The 16,241-nt window shown below is 53.3% G+C and overlaps 1 protein-coding gene across 7 annotated transcripts in view; it reads right to left on the bottom strand.

Moving 5' to 3' along the window:
* The window catches only part of KDM6B (lysine demethylase 6B), an 85,667-nt gene that overhangs the window by 20,908 nt on the left and 48,518 nt on the right, over positions 1-16,241 (bottom strand). For 3 of the 7 annotated variants that reach the window (XM_087891624.1, XM_087891623.1, XM_060682672.2), the window contains 8 exons: positions 15,633-15,759; positions 12,872-12,970; positions 11,583-11,811; positions 10,227-10,322; positions 6,224-6,391; positions 5,757-5,906; positions 3,312-3,632; positions 452-2,376 (listed from right to left, as the gene is read on the bottom strand). In XM_087891624.1, the coding sequence (XP_087747750.1) occupies positions 452-2,376; positions 3,312-3,632; positions 5,757-5,906; positions 6,224-6,391; positions 10,227-10,322; positions 11,583-11,811; positions 12,872-12,970; positions 15,633-15,754 (3,110 nt within the window). In that variant the 5' untranslated portion in view covers positions 15,755-15,759. The remainder of the gene's footprint in view (positions 1-451; positions 2,377-3,311; positions 3,633-5,756; positions 5,907-6,223; positions 6,392-10,226; positions 10,323-11,582; positions 11,812-12,871; positions 12,971-15,632; positions 15,760-16,241) is intronic. The other 4 variants (XM_087891628.1, XM_087891627.1, XM_087891626.1 and 1 more) reach the window with 2 other exon arrangements.

Here is a 16,241-nt window from a genome sequence, read left to right as displayed (position 1 = left end):
ATTTGGGGTTGTAAGTCAGGGGCGTCAAACTTGATTTCATCGACAGCCGCATCAGGGTTGTGTTTGACCTGGGGGGGGGCGCAGATGGGTGTGGCCAGGGTGGGCGTGGCCAGCTTGATGTCACTCATGTCAGGGGCGCCTGTGGCAGCCCGAGCGCTCTGCCAGAAAAAACGGAGCTCGGGAGGGTCACATGTGACCCTGTCGAGTGCCATTTTCGCTGGCAGAGGGTTGCAGGAGGCCATCGCAGCCAAAAATGGAGCTCAGGAGGGCAGAAGAACCGTAAGCCGGTCCTTCACCGTTTCCAGGATGGCCCGGCGGACCAGATCTAAGCACCCCGCGGGCCTTGAGTTGACACCCCTGCTGTTAAGTCGAATCTGCATTTTCTCTTCAGCGACTGGAAATTCCTTGGAGGAAATTCTCGGGGGAGGGGGACGGGATGGTGAAAACTTACTTGCTGGCCCGCACGACCTCCGCTGCCGAATGGTTGATGGTGACCTCGCTCAGGGGGATGCGTCGCTCCTCGACTTCGGACGCAATGAAGGTCTCCTTGTCCCCACTCTCTACCTTGATCAGCCGAATCTTCAGCTCCTTGGGGGGACCTTCTGTGAAGGAGCGCAGCTTGAGCAGGTCGGCCGAGCACACCATGGTGGAAACCGAGCCCACCGGGCCTTCTTCCTTCTTGACGGGAGACCTCCGTTCGGGTGGAGGAGGTGGGGGCGGCGGAGGCGGCTTGGCCCCGTTCTCCCGGGCTTGGCCCTCAGCGCTCTGCACGTCCAAACTGCCCAGGATCTGCCGGTTTTTCCCCTTGCGAGCTTTACCATCCCGGTGTCTCCGCGAGCCGTCCCGGTTGGATCGACGGTGCCGGCGATGTTCCATGTGTGGCTTGCGGGATTCGTCCTTGGGGCGCGGAGGAGTCGATGGCGGGGGCACTGGAGGCACAGGGGCCGGAAGAGAAGCGGGTGGAGGGGAGGCCGGGGTAGGTGGGGGGCTGGCAGGGGGCGGGGGGCTCTTCTCCCGCCCCGCTCGTCCCACCAGGGTCTCGCAGGCGCGGCTGATCTCTTCTAACACTTCCGACTCGGTCTTCACGGGCCGAGGGGCGGGCAAGGGTGGGGGCGTGGATGCCCGCTCCTCTGTGGCACCACTGGTGCCCCCAGCCCATGCTTGGCCTGAGGTAGTGAATTGGGGTAGGGGGCTCTGGCTCGCACCGGCTGGGGGGGAGATCTTAGCACCTGGGGGAGTCATCGGTTTGAGCCGATAGGAGTGTTTCTGCCCCTCCAGCACACTGGCCAAAGACTTGAGGAGAGATGGGGTGTTGTGGGAGGTGAACTTTGCCCCGCTGGACCCCGTGGCCACCATGGCCGGGGGGCGCTGCTCTTCCGTGTCCCGCTTGCCAAAGCGATAGAGGCAAGGGGGCTCGGGAGGGTCCTGCCCGGGCGGTTTGGGGTAATCGAAGGAACCGGTGGAGGCTGAGGGTAGCTTGGGCCTTGCCAGGGGTGGGGGGCTAGGGAGGAGAGGGGCAGGGGGTGGCGGCGGCGGGAAGCTCTCCTCCCGTTCTTCTTCCCCACGCCGGATGGATTCGTCCAGCATTTTCATGATGTTGGCCAGCCCGTCTGGCAAAATCTTGGAGAACTCGGGGGGTTCTTCAAACTGGTCTTCTAACGGGGGGCTGGCGAAGCCGAAGAGGCGGTCGGAGGAGGCCTCCACTGCGGGGGGTGGGTCCGGCGTCTTTGGAAAGGAGGCCCGGGACGGTGGAGGCAGCGGGGGTGGGGATGGTGGCACCGGCAGCGGTGGGGGGCTTTCTGGGGACCTGAATGTTCCTGAGGTAATCGAGGGGCTCGGATTCAGGGGCCTGGCACCCGCAGAGCCGTTTTCTTCCCGGCTGCTCTCGGATAGCCAGAATTGGGGGGCCGGCGTAGGCTCGGGGCTGGCCGGCCTGGGGGTTTCCCCGGCCCCTTCCCGGGGGCGAGAGTAGCTCCCTTGCTGAGCGCTGGGGCCTGAATCCTGGAAGGCGCACCCCGAGTCGCAATTGGCCAAGGACGGGGGGTCAGCCCCGCAGGGCTCTCCGCCGCACCCAAAGAGGATGTCCCCCAAGGGATCTTCATCTTCGGCCTTGCCCTCCCCCGCTTTGTTCAGCCAGGGCAGCGGAGGGGGGGGAGGAGGGGGCGGGGGGCACTGGGGAGCCGGGGGAGGAGGTGGGGCAGGGGTTGGTGGGGGCACTGGGATGTTGGGGGGCGGGGGCTGCATGCGTGCGCAGGGCAGGTTGCGGGAGGCGAGGCAAGGGGCGGGCCGGGAGGGTGGGGCCGGTTTGCGTCCACCGTTCTCCGATGTGGGGCTGGACGACTCCATTGCCGGCGTTTGGTAATGATTGGAAGGACCCTATGGGAGGAGGAATAAAATAAAATAAAATCTCTCCAAACCTTCCTTCCTTCCTTCCTTCTTCCATCCCTCCCTTTCTTTTCTTCCCTCCCTCCCTCCCTTCTTTCTCCTTCCTTCCCCCTCCCTCCTTTCCTTCTCTCTTCCTTCCTCCCTCCCTTTCTCTCCTTCCTTCCTTCTTCCCTCCCTCTCCTTCCTACCCTCTCTCTTCCATCCATCTTTCCTTCCTTCCTTTCTCGCTCCGTCCTTCCTTCCTCCCTTTCCTCACTCCCTTCTCTCCTTCCTTCTTCCCTCCCTCCTTCCCTCCCTCCCTTTCTCTCTTCCTTCCTCACTCTGCTCTCTCTCCTTCCTTCCTTCTTCCCTCCCTCTCCTTCCTTCCCTCTTTCATCCATCCCTCTTTCCTTCCTTCCTTTCTCCCTCCCTCCATCTGTCCTTCCTTCCTCCCTTTCTCTCTTCCTTCCTCACTCCCTTCTCTCTCCTTCCTTCTTCCCTTCCTCCTTCCCTTCTCTCTGTTCCTTCCTCCCTCCCTTTCTCTTCCTTCCTCCCTCCGTTCTCTCTCCTTTCTTCCTCCTTCTCTCCCTCTCCTTCCTTCCCTCTCTTCCATCCATCTTTCCTTCCTTCCTTTCTCCCTCCGTCCCTCCTTCCTTTCTCTCTTCTTTCCTCACTCCCTCTCTCCTTTCTTCCCTCTTCCATCCATCCATCTTTCCTTCCTTCCTTTCTCCCCCTTTTCTTTCCTCCCTCTTCTTTCCTTCCTTCCCTCCCTTCTCTCTTCCTTCCTCCATCCTTTCCTTCTTCCTTCCCTCTCTCCACCTACTTTCCTTCCGTCCGTCCGTCCCTTCCCTGGTGACACCCCCCCTTCCATTCTCTTCCTCTGCAAGGGCTCCGCCCAGGAGGACCCAACATGCCCTAGGGCCCCCTAAGTCCTCCGGGCCACTTACAAGGCTTTCTGAGGCCAGCGGCCCCCGTGAGGTGGTCTTGCTGCTGCTGGTGGCTCCTCCTGGGGTCGGGCGCGGGGCATAAGGCACGCAGGCGGACGTTGCTGGTGTGGTGGTAGAGTCTGGACGCACCCGGGGGACTCGGCCGTCTCTAAGGTCACTTCCGTTGGGCCGGGCCGAGCAGCCGTGGGGCTCGAGGGGGGCGCGGTGTGCTGGCGGTGTGCGGGGAGTGGGCGCCATGGCCGGCAGGCGGTGGGGGGGCGGGTGGGAGCTGTAGGCGGGCGACGGGTAGGGGAAAGGATGAGCCACTGAATTCCTCTGCTCCTGGGGGAGGAAGGAGGAGGAAGAGAAAGAGAGAGACAGAGAAAAAGAGAAAGTGAAAGTGATTGAGAAAAGAGGAAGGAAGGAAGGAAGAAAGGAAAAAGAAAGAAGGATGGAGGGAGGGAGGGAGGGAGAGAGAAAGAAAGAAAAAGAAAGAAAGATGGGAAAAAAATGAAAGAAGGAAGGAAAGAGAAAAAGGAAGGAAGGAAGGAAGAAAGAAAGAAAGAAACGGGAGGGAGAAGAAAGAAAGAGAAAGGAAGAAAGAAGAAAAAAAGAAAGAAAGAAATGGGAAGGAGAAGGAAGGAAGGAGAAAAAAGAAAGAGAGAGAGATGGGAAGGAGAAGAAAATGAAGGAAGGAAAGAAGAATAAGAAAGAGAGAAAGAAAAAAAGAAAGAAAGAAAGAAAGAAAGAAACAGGAGGGAGAAGAAAGAGAGAGAAAGGAAGAAAGAAAATTAATTAATTAATTAATTAATTAATTCAGGGATTTTTGCTATGAAGATCTTTTCCCGTTCACATGGAGCGTCCTTGCAAGACGAAGCGATCCCCCACCCCCATCTCCCCCACCCCACCCCCAGCCCCCCCTGGAATCCGGCCCTTTGCAGATGCCAAGCCAAGCAGGCAGCCAGGAGCAGGCAGAGCAGGGAGCCCCGAGGGAAGCCCACCGCCCCCCCTCCCCACCCCGGGCAAGACTGCAGGCAAAAGGGACCCCCACCTTCACCTCCGCTGCCCACCCTCCCATGGGGGCAAAGGCTGGGCCCTGGAGGGGCAGGGGGCGCTAATATTTGGTGATCTGCCCATCGCCCAAGAGCAAGGGACTCCCGGCGGTATAATCGGGAAGACAAAGGACAGGGAGGCACCCCCGGCCCTCCACAGGGACCCCCTCCTCAATTTCAAACATTAGATTATACGCCTTCCTTCCTCCATTCTTCTTTTCCTCCTTCCACCCATCTATCCTTCCTCCTTTTTCCTTTCCTCTCTTCTTTTCTCCATCTCTCGTTCCTTCCTTCCTTCCTTCCATCCATCCCTCCTACCTCCCTTTCTCTTTCCTCTTATTTTCTCGATCTCTCGTTCCTTCTTTCCTTTTCCTCCTTCCATCCATCTAGCCTTCCTTTTTTCTTTCTTCTTTTCTCCATCTCTCGTTCGTTCCTTCCTTCCTTCCATCCATCCATCCCTCCTCCCCTTTTTTCTTTCTTCTTTTCTCCATCTCTCGTTCCTTCCTTCCTTTTCCTCCTTCCATCATCTATCCTTCCTCCTTTTCCCTTTCCTCTTTTCTCATCTCTCGTTCTTTCCTTCCATCCATCCATTCCTCCTCCCTCCCTTTGTTCTATTTCTTCTCTTCTCCATCTCTCGTTCCTTCCTTCCTTTTCTTCCTTCCATCCATCTTTCCTTCCTTTTTCCTTTCCTCTTTTCTCCATCTCTCATTCCTTCCTTCCTTCCTTCCATCCATCCATCCCTCCTATCTCACTTTGTTCTCTTTCCTCTCTTCTTTTCTCCATCTCTCGTTTCTTCCTTTTCCTCCTTCCATTCATATATTCTTCCTCCTTTTTCCTTTCCTCTTTTCTCCATCTCTCGTTCCTTCCTTCCTTCCATCCATCCATTCCTCCATTCCTCCTCCCTCCCTTTGTTCTCTTTCCTCTCTTTTCTCCATCTCTCGTTCCTTCCTTCCTTTTCCTCCTTCCATCCATCTATCCTTCCTCCTTTTCCCTTTCCTCTCTTCTTTTCTCCGTCTCTCGTTCCTTCCTTCCTTCCTCTCTCCGTTCTTCTTTTTCCCCTTCCATTCTTCTTCTCATCCTCTTTTCCTTTGTTTCCTCTCTTCTTTCCTCCATTGCTCATTCATTTCTTCCTTCCTCGGTCCCATTCTTTTCCGCCATCCATCCATCCGTCCATCCTTCCTCCCTTTTCTTTCCTCTCTTCACCATCTCTCCTTCCTTTCCTTCCATATTTTCTCCTTCCATCCATCCTTCTTCCCTTCCTCTTTTCTTTTCGTCCGTCCCTTACTTTTCTATTGCTCCCTTCCCTTCCTCTTCAAAATCAGTCTACCTTCCTTCTTTCTTCCCTCCCTCTTTTCCTCCTTCCCTCCCTCCCTCCCTGGGGAGGCCTAGCCTTAAGGTGGGGAGTCCGCCTTACTTGTCTGTCTGGGGCTGCCATGTTCTTGCGTTCCTGGCCCCAAAGGTCTCCATGAAGGGGGTTCCATAATCCAGGCTTGGGCAGCTGATAATGGGGATTGCCGGGGACTCCGGGGCCGGACAGGTGCTGGCCCACCCCATTACCACCATTCTGCTCCCCGGCAGGCATTGGCAGAAAGAGAGCAAGAGGAAAGGGGTCACAGCCTCCAAATCCCCACCGCCTCCTCCTTCCCTTATCCCGCCCCCCCCGTTGCCCCACATCCTTCCCCCCTCGATGGGGAGCCAGAGGTCCCAGCAAGAGACGAGGCTGACCTACAGAACGATTTCTCCCTTAAAAAAATAAAAAAATGCCAGCAACCCCAAGCAAAAGGCGAAAGCAGCGGCCGAAAAGGATGGGAGGCCATGGAGCATGCACAGAGTGCTAGCGGGGAGAGGGGGGGGGAACGGGACGGGCAAGGGCTTCGCTACCTGGTCGGGACTAGTGCTCCTCCGCCTTTTCATGGGAGCCGGCATCTCTTCGCTGTGGCCCGGGTGGGCTGGGTGCTGGACCGGCGGGATGGGCTGGACCACGGGGGGCTCCATGGGGGGGCCGGGCCTCTTGAGTTGGGGGTTGCGCTTAGCCGAGAAATTCCTTTTCTGGGGAAGCAGAGAGGGAAGGCGCGAGAGAAGAATTGGTCCGGAAAATATTCGCTTTTTTTTTTTTGCTAAAACCCGACTCACGAGGTCTTTCCGTGAATACAGGGAAGATCTAGGACAGGGCTGTCCAATTTTGGTACCTTGTAAGACGTGTGGACTTCAACTCCCAGAATTCCGCAGCCAGCCATCTTGACAGGGGAATTCTGGGAGTTGAAGTTCATGCAATTTAAAAGATACATAGATTGTTCTAGGACAGGGGTCTCCAACCTTGGCGATTTTAAGACATATGAACTTCAACTCCCAGAATTCCTCAGCCAGCCATCTTGACTAGGGAATTCTGGGAGTTGAAGTTCATGCAATTTAAAAGATACATAGATTGTTCTAGGACAGGGGTCTCCAACCTTGGCCATTTTAAGACATATGAACTTCAACTCCCAGAATTCCACAGACAGCCATCTTGACTGGGGAATTCTGGGAGTTGAAGTTCATGCAATTTAAAAGATACATAGATTGTTCTAGGACAGGGGTCTCCAACCTTGGCCATTTTAAGACATATGAACTTCAACTCCCAGAATTCCGCAGACAGCCATCTTAACTAGGGAATTCTGGGAGTTGAAGTCCATATGTATATCTGAAAAGGTTGAAAAATGCTGTTCTAGGACAACAGTCTCCAAACTTGGTGGTTTTAAGATGCGTGGACTTCGACTCCCAGAATCCTCCAGCCAGCCATCTTGAGTGGGGAATTCTGGGAGTTGAAGTCCATACACCTTAAAAGCTGCCTAGATTGAAAAATGCTGTTCTAGGAGAGGGATTCTCCAAACTTGGCCACTTGAAGACTTGTAGACTTCAACTCCCAGAATCCTCCAGCCAGTCATCTTGACCGAGGAATTCTGGGAGTTGAAGTTCATGCAATTTAAAAGATACATAGATTGAAAAACGCTGTTCTAGGAGAGGGATTCTCCAACCTTGGCCCCTCTAAGACTTGTGGACTTCAACTCCCAGAATCCCCTCAGCCAGTTATGTTGAGTGGGGAATTCGGGGAGTTGAAGTCCATGCATCTTAAAAGGTTGAAAAATGCTGTTCTAGGACAGGAGTCTCCAAACTTGGCGATTTTAAGATGTGTGGACTTCAACTCCCAGAACTCCTCAGCCAGCCATCTTGACCAGGGAATTCTGGGAGCTGAAGTTCATGGAATTTAAAAGATACATAGATTGAAAAACGTTGTTTTCACAAAACTCATCCAGACCCAAGTAGTCCTGGACTTACAACCATTCGTTTAGTGACCGTTCGAAGACACAACGGCCCTGAAAAACGCGATTTATGACTGTTTTTCACACTTATGACCGTTGTAGTGTCCTAGGGCGTCACGGCCATTTTGCGACCTTCTGACCAGCGAAGTCAACGGGCAAGCCGGATTCATTTAACAGTTGTGTGATTCACTTAATGACTCACTTTACAATGGTGGTAAGACAGGTCGTAAAACGGAGGGAAGCTCGCTTATAAAATGTGTCCCTTAGCAACAGAAATTTTGGGCCCCGTAGTGGTCGTAAGTCGAGGACTACCTGTATTCCAGAAACCATTTTGCAATTCCTTCATTTTTAGCAATGACTTGAAGGAAGCATTTTTTAAGAAAGGATGATTTTAAAAATAGCATTTTTTTTTTTTAGAAAGAACGAAAAAAGGATCCAGGAATGACAAGAACAACAGAAAAAGAAAACCCCCAGAAAGAGGTCACTCAGAAATGGGCTAGGGCCTTTCTGTGGGCACACGGCTCTTCTGGTTTCCAGCACATACATGTACGCAGGCCAGCAGATCTTCGCGGACGCTGGAGAACCAGAAAATGGCCTGAAAACGGCCTGAAAAATAGGCCGTTTTTGGGCCATTTTCCAGGTTGTTTTCAGGCCGTTCTTTGGGATGTTTTCTGCCGAAAAATGGCCTGAAAACCACCAAAACGGCCCAGAAACAGCAAAAAATCAGGCATGTGCGCTAGCCAGCTGGTCTTCGAGTTTCCGATAGTCCAGTGCTACAATGCGCGCACGTGCACGGGCGTTCCAGTTTGGGCACTGAGGGCTGAAAACGGCCTAAAAACAACCCCCAAAAAAGAGGCCGTTTTTCGGGCCATTTTCTGGGCTGTTTTCTGAGGCATTTTTGGGCCGTTTTCCGGGTGTTTTTGCCTGAAAAATGGCCCAAAACGGCCTAACAATAGCCCGGAAATGGCCCCAAAAACGGCAAAAAAACAGGCATGTGCACACTAGCCAGCTGGTCTTCAAGTTTCCGATAGTCCAGTGCTACAATGCGCGCACATGCACAGTTGTTCCAGTTTGGGCACTAAGGGCTGAAAACGGCCTAAAAACAACCCCAAAAAAAGAGGCTGTTTTTCGGGCCATTTTCTGGGCTGTTTTCTGAGGCATTTTTGGGCCGTTTTCCGGGCTATTTTCAGGCCATTTTGGGGCTGTTTTCCGGCTGTTTTTGCCTGAAAAGTGGCCAAAAACGGCCTAACAATAGCCTGGAAATGGCCCCAAAAATGGCAAAAAAAACAGGCATGTGCGCACTAGCCAGCTGGTCTTCGAGTTTCCAATAGTCCAGTGCTACAATGCGCGCACATGCACGGGCGTTCCAGTTTGGGCACTGAGGGCTGAAAACGGCCTAAAAACAACCCAAAAAAAGAGGCTGTTTTTCGGGCCATTTTCTGGGCTGTTTTCTGAGGCATTTTTGGGCCGTTTTCCGGGCTATTTTCAGGCCATTTTTGGGCTGTTTTCCCGCTGTTTTTGCCTGAAAAATGCCCAAAAAACGGCCTAACAATAGCCCGGAAACGGCCCCAAAAACGGCAAAAAAACAGGCATGTGCACGCTAGCCAGCTGGTATTCAAGTTTCCGGTACTCCAGCGCTCCAATGCGCGCACATGCAGGGGTGTTCCAGTTTAGGCATTCAGTGCTGAAAACGGCCTAAAAACGGCCTGAAAAACAAAAAAAAAAGGCTGAGTTTTAGGCCATTTTCTGAGCCATTTTTGGCCCATTTTCCGCGCTGTTTTCCAGGCTATTTCCAGGCCATTTTTGGGCTGTTTTCCGGCTGTTTTTGCCTGAAAAACAGCCTAACAATAGTCCGGAAACGGCCCCAAAAGGCAAAAAAACAGGCACGTGCATGCTAACCAGCTGGTCTTCGAGTTTCCGGTACTCCAGCGCTCCGGTGCGAGCGCATGCACGCACGTTCCAGTGCCGAAAATGGCCTGAAAACGGGCTGAAAAACAACCAAAAAACAAACTGTTTTTCGGGTCATTTTGTGGGCCATTTTCTGGTGCTCCAGCGCCCGCGAAGACCAATTGACCTGTGCACATGTATGCGCTGGAAACCAGAAGAACCGCGTGCCCACAGAGAGAAAACCGGCCTAAAAACAGCCCGGAAACAGCCTCAAAAATGGCCAAAAAACAGGCATGCCAGCCAGCTGGTTTCCGGCACTCACGCATTCACGCGCATTCTGGTTTTGGCCCTCGGTGCCGAAAAGATTCACCATCACTGCTTAAGCGGGAGGGGGAAAGGGACCTCAAAGGAAGAGTTTCAGCCATTTTCTTTAAATAAAAGATGCAGATTTTTTTTTTAAAAAAAAGGGGTGGAAAACCCGGCTCCTCTTTTATATTTTTTAGTTAATATTTGGAAAAATACAAAAAAAAATTCCCCAAGGGAGCAATTCTCCCAAAAACATCTGGAAACAGTGATCGACACGCCTTGGTTGCAGAACGAGAAAAATCGGCCCGAAATATTTGTTGAAAAGGGGGGGGAGAGAAGTAGAGATGGAGCCCCCCGTTTGTGGGGAACGGGGGTGAATACGGGCTTCTTACCTCAAGATGTAACAGGTTCCAGACTTGTTGTAAAGGGGGTAAAACTTTGTGCCGGTGATGAGATGACCCCCCCGAATGGAAATTCCACAGCTGAGCCTGAAAAAAAGGGGGAAAGGATGGGGTGGGAGGAAGAAGAGACAGAAACCACGTTAAAAAAGAAAGAAAAAAAACAGTTAAAAGCTTTTCTTCACCGAGTTTGGGAAACGGTTTCCCACTGGAAGAGCCGCAATATCTCCTGGTGGCCTCCCATCCAAAGAAACCGACCAGGCCAGATTGTTCTTAGCTTGGCTTTTGGACCTGGGGGAGGCTGATGAACAAAAGACTGGGGTGCTTTCTTTGTCTTCCTCAATAATATTTGGGGCAGTAGTTTGGGGCAGTGGTTAAGGCACCGAGCAGGAAACAGGGAGATCGGTGAATTCTAGTTCTGTTTTGGGCACAAAAGCCAATTGGGTGACTTTGGGCCAATCACCAGGAGACTGGGAGTTCTAGTCCTGCCTTAGGCAGGAAAGCGTGCTGGGTGACTTTGGGCCAATCACCAGGAGACTGGGAGTTCAAGTCCCGCCTTAGGCAGGAAAGCGTGTTGGGTGACTTGGGACCAATCACCAGGAGACTGGGAGTTCTAGTCCCGCCTTAGGCAGGAAAGCGTGCTGGGTGACTTGGGGCCAATCACCAGGAGACTGGGAATTCTAGTCCCGCCTTAGGCAGGAAAGCGTGCTGGGTGACTTGGGGCCAATCACCAGGAGACTGGGAATTCTAGTCCTGCCTTAGGCAGGAAAGCGTGCTGGGTGACTTGGGGCCAATAACCAGGAGACTGGGAATTCTAGACCCGCCTTAGGCAGGAAAGCGTGCTGGGCGACTTGGGGCCAATCACCACGAGACTGGGAGTTCGAGTCCCACCTTAGGCAGGAAAGCGTGCTGGGTGACTTGGGGCCAATCACCAGGAGACTGGGAGTTCTAGTCCCACCTTAGGTATCCAACCTGGCTGGATCATTTTGGGCCAATCACCAGGAGACTGGGAGTTCTAGTCCCACCTTAAACATCAAAGCCAGCTAGGTAACTGTGGGCCAATCCCCAGGAGACGGTGAGTTCTAGTCCCGCCTCAGGCATCAAATTCCGTTGGGTGACCATGTGATGCCAGTCATTCTCTCAGCCCAACCCACCTCACAGGAATAAGCTCGCCGCCTTGAATTTTTTCGTGAAAATTAGATAAAACATTCTTTTCTTTTCTTTTTTTTTTTAGCAAAGAAGGATGGGAACGCCCCGGCTCCCTCCGGTCATCCAACCCCCGCCCCTCTGCTGCTCCTCCCCGAGGCCCACCTCCGGCACACCCCTCCCGTCCCGTGGCCCTCCTCCTACCTGTTGTAGCCTCCCGATCCGGGCGTGCATTTCTCCGTAGCTCCCATAGTCGCGCTGGTACCGGGCGGCGTTTTGATAGCACCGAATGGCTTCCTCGCAATCTTGCTCGGACTCGTAGATCTCCCCCAGCTGTTCCCAGAGGTGAGGCTGGCCCTGGTCCCGGAGCAGAGCCTGGACGCAGCCATGGATGGCCTCCAGCTTCCCGTGGAGGGGGCGGGGGGGAAGATTCCTGTGGGGGGGGGTGGAGAGAGAGAGAGAGAGAGAGAGAGAGAGAGAGAGAGGAACAAGAAAGGAGAAGCGATGAGCAGGCAGCGAAGAAATCCGGCGACTCGGGAAGGGATGCTAGGGGATGTTACAGGGGTCTCAAAGGGGGTTCCTACAGATATGGGATGAGGGGGGGGGTCTAAGAATGAGAGCAAGGGTTTTTGGGGTGGGGTGGGGGGGCAGCAAAGAAGCCGAAAGGACAAGAGCTGTGCAGCACAGCGTTAAGCAGGAGAACGAAGCAAGCGAGCAGGAGGTTTGCGGTCCATGGAGAAGGATAATTTGCAGCTCAGGGTTGAGTGGGAGGGTCCTTGGGGGGGTCTCTTAAATCGGGGGGGGGGGTAAAGGGGGTACGGGTTTCTTGCAAGACGTTTCGTGACCCAGCTTGGTAACGCTATCAGTGCTAGGAGGCAGTGAGGTTTGCGGAGATGATGATGATGATGAGGAGGAGGAGGAGGAGGAGGAGGAGGAGGAGGAGGAGGAGGAGGAGGAGGACTGTAGAGCCCATGGTGCACTCTGAGTTTGGTGGTTTTCTTGCGCACGTTCCATGACCCAACTCGGTAACAGTATCAGTGTTACGAGGGAGGGAGGTTTGTGGAGAGGAGGAGGAAAGAGAGGAGAAGAGGAGAAGGAAGAGGGAGGACTGTGCGGTCTTGGGTGCTCTCTAAGCTCGGTGGTTTTCTTGTAGACGTTTCATGACCCAACTAGGGAACATCATCAGTGCTGGAAGGGGGTGGGGCTTGGTAAAAGGAGGAGGAAGAAGAAAAGAGGAGGAGGAGGAGGAGGAGGAGGAGGAGAAAAGGACAGTGGGGTCCCTGGTGCGCTGTGAACTGGTTTTCTTGTAGACGTTTCATGACCCAGCTAGGTAACATCATCAGTGCTGGGAAGGAATGGTCTGCTTGCATCTTTTCTCAGGTGCAATCTATGGGGAAGGGGGTATCTTGGGCCTTTCTCCTCCCCTCCCATGCAAAACCGGGCAGCCTAGCCCCACCACCCCCAGGCCAGGCCAGGCCAGGCGCGAGACTCACCCGGGGGCATAGTAGCCTTTGCTGTACTGCCCCAAATTAGCACCATGGCTGGGCGGCAACGGTAGGGGCAGAGGTGGCTGGACGGCACTGGCGGAACACCTGGCGGGGGGGAAAACCGGGGCGGGTGAGAAAGGCAGAACGGAGGTGGCTTTCTTCGTCCAAGGCCCCTTGTGACCATTTGGGGCAGGGGGGTCTCTCTCTCTCTCTTTCGAGGCGAAGGGAGAAGGAAGCAGAGCAGGCGACACCGAAACTGCCCACCCGCTCAATTTGGGGGAGGAAGGGGAGGCGGAAACGGCTTCGACGGGGCAAGCGAACGCGGACAAAACGTCTTCCGACGGAAAGGCAGGGCAGCAGCTGATGCGAAGCCTGGTTGAAGCTGGCGGGAATTTGGGGAAGGGGGGGGGGGAAAAAGACCCTCTGGATAAACGGGACGAGCCCACCAAGAGAGTTTATTCTCTGGTCTTCTGAGCTCAATCGTCTTCCGTAATCCCTTGAGGCAACCGAATGGAGCTGAGTGTTTTTACTGGCCGGATGCCTTTCCTGTTGCAAATGAGGAGTTTTGTTCGGCAGATATATATATATATATATATATATATATGTAGGTCTTTGGTTATTCGGGTCTTCTCCCACGTAAAATTGGAAGTGTCTTGGCGACGTTTCAACTAAGTCTCATTCGTCATCTTCAGGCTGGTGTTCTCGGCTTCGTGCTTCCAGGAGCAATGTGAGATCGCAGCTGTCTCTTCCTTTTAACTGCTAGTGGGGGTGTGAGCTGATTGGGTGGGAACTTGGCTGTGTTCTGATTGGGTGGAGGTGTGTTCTGATTGGTTAGGGGCTTGGCTGTGCTCTGATTGGCTGGGGGTGTGTTCTGTTTGGGTGGGGGCTTGGTTGTGCTCAGCTTAGTCTGAGTTGCAGGGGGATTTGAGCTGGTGAGCTGCGTTGTTGTTGTTTGGCTTCGTGTTTGTGGCCGTGCGAGCTCTTCATGGTGGGTGTCAGTCTGCTTCATGTATGGATTGGAGGGGTTTAAAGTGGCTAATGATGCAGCTGCGGTCTGGCTTCTGGTCCTTGGTCGTGGCTCATTATCAGTGTGGGTTTGAGCTGGGTTTAAGCTGAGCACAACCAAGCCCCCACCCAAACAGAACACACCCCCAGCCAATCAGAGCACAGCCAAGCCCCTAACCAATCAGAACACACCTCCACCCAATCAGAACACAGCCAAGTTCCCACCCAATCAGCTCACACCCCCACTAGCAGTTAAAAGGAAGAGACAGCTGCGATCTCACATTGCTCCTGGAAGCACGAAGCCGAGAACACCAGCCTGAAGATGACGAATGAGACTTCGTCGAAACGTCGCCAAGACACTTCCAATTTTACGTGGGAGAAGACCCGAATAACCAAAGACCTACATACACGGAGCTCTCGCCTCCCAATCAGGGCAGATATTTCTCTTTCTGAGCAGAATGAGTATATATATATATATATACTCATTCTGCTCAGAAAGAGAAATATCTGCCCTGATTGGGAGGCGAGAGCTCCGTCTCTAGGCCACCGCACCACTCTTCTTCTGAGCTCAATAAAGGGGAATAGCTGCAGCTCAGGATTGAAAGGAGGGGTCCTTGGTGGTCTCTGTTTGGTGGTCTTCTTGCAGACGTTTCACGACCGAACTAGGCAACCTCATCAGGGCCGGCAGGGAAAGGTGTTTGCATATCCAAAACTGATGATGTTGCCTAGTTGGGTCGGGAAACGTCTTGCAAGGAAACCACCAGGCTCAGAGACCACCAAGGACCCCCTCTCTTCCTCGCTCAGGGGCACTAAGGCCCACGTTAGCGGACTGCAGGTAGTCCTCGACTTACGGCCGCAAATTGAGCCTGGAATTACGGTCATGAGTTATATACGTCGTTAAGCAATTCAGCATATAAGCAGAAATTGGATTTTATGACATTTTCGTGGCGGGCATTAAACGAATCCCCGTGGCCATTAAGAGAATGAAAAGTTGTTAAGTGAACAATGCAGTCGTTAAGCAAAACCCCTTATCTGGAATGGTGGTTTTTTTTGCCAGGAAAATAACAATAAATACTCGTTTCTGACAAAAAAAAACATTATCGGGCGCGGTCACAACTGAGGGATGCGGCAAACAGCCCTCAATCCGGATCGGTTTGCCGAGCGTCCAAATTGCGATCGCTTGATGGCCGTCGGAACTTTGAATTTGGGGTCCTAAAAGTCCCTTCGTGGGGTTCCGTCATCACTTCAAAACGGTTGCTAAGCAAATGTTCGTAAGTTGAGGACCACCTGTGCGGCAGAGCCCATTTACTCTGCATACGGGGAACAGTCCTCGACGTACAACCACAATCGAGGCCAGCGTTTCCGTTGCTAAGCGAGACAGCTGTTAAGTGAGATTCCGCTCCCTTTTTACGCCCATCGGGGGGGTGTAATGCTGCAAACGGTCGTTAAGTGTGACAAACGTCATAACTTCCCTTTTTTTTAAAAAAAGGCCATCGTCACTCTCGACAGCCGCTAAACGAATGGTTGTAAATCGAGGACTACGTGTAGATATTAATTTATCTAGCAAACTTCTTACATACCAATAATTCTCAAATTTCATTTGCAGAAACAAGGATTTGGAAGCAAAAATGAGTGGGGAGGGGGGGGGAAGCCAAGCTGATTGAGACACCCCGGGAGCTGTTGACCCCCCACCACCACCACTGCCCAACACCCCCACCAGGGCTGTCCCGCGAACCCGCCCCCTTCCCCCTCGCCAGAATACCTGCCCCCCGGGAGCCATGGACGAGAATGGCACGAACTCCAGGCTCCGCTACAACCCAGGTTGCCGAGAGAAAAAGGGTCCCGCCCAGCACGGACCCCTAACTGTTCCAACGTTCGATGCATCCAGTCTGCGGGCGGAAAAGAGAGACGGGGTTAGGGGGGGCGGACCGGCAGAGGATGGAGACATTCCCCCCCACCCCCAAAGCCCTGGGCCCTTTTTATACCGCTTGATTTAATTTAACTCTTTTCCTAAATACCCCCTTTCTACAAATACGAGCCTCTTCCCTTCGGTTGAGCTTCTGTGCTCTGATAATGGGAGCTTATCAGGACAAAGGGCCCATTTGGGTGGCAGTTTAATAAAAGGCAGCAAGGCGGAAACCAGGAGCGTGTGAGTTCTAGTCCTTCCTTAGTTTTATTACATTTATTACATTTTTATCTTGCCGGGTTTTTTGTTTTTTTTTACTTTATTAAGTAACTGAAGGTATGAAACGTCTCTGATACTCCTTCCTGCTTTTCCCACAACCACCCTGTGAGGTGGGCTGAGAAAGAGACAGGGATTGGCCCAAAATCACCCAATCGGTTTTCATGCCTAAGGCGGGACTAGAACTCC

This window comes from Pantherophis guttatus, chromosome 4, assembly GCF_059756535.1.
Source record: "Pantherophis guttatus breed Tessera chromosome 4, ASM5975653v1, whole genome shotgun sequence".
NCBI lineage: Eukaryota > Metazoa > Chordata > Lepidosauria > Squamata > Colubridae > Pantherophis > Pantherophis guttatus.
This window is presented reverse-complemented; position numbering and strand designations above follow the sequence as displayed.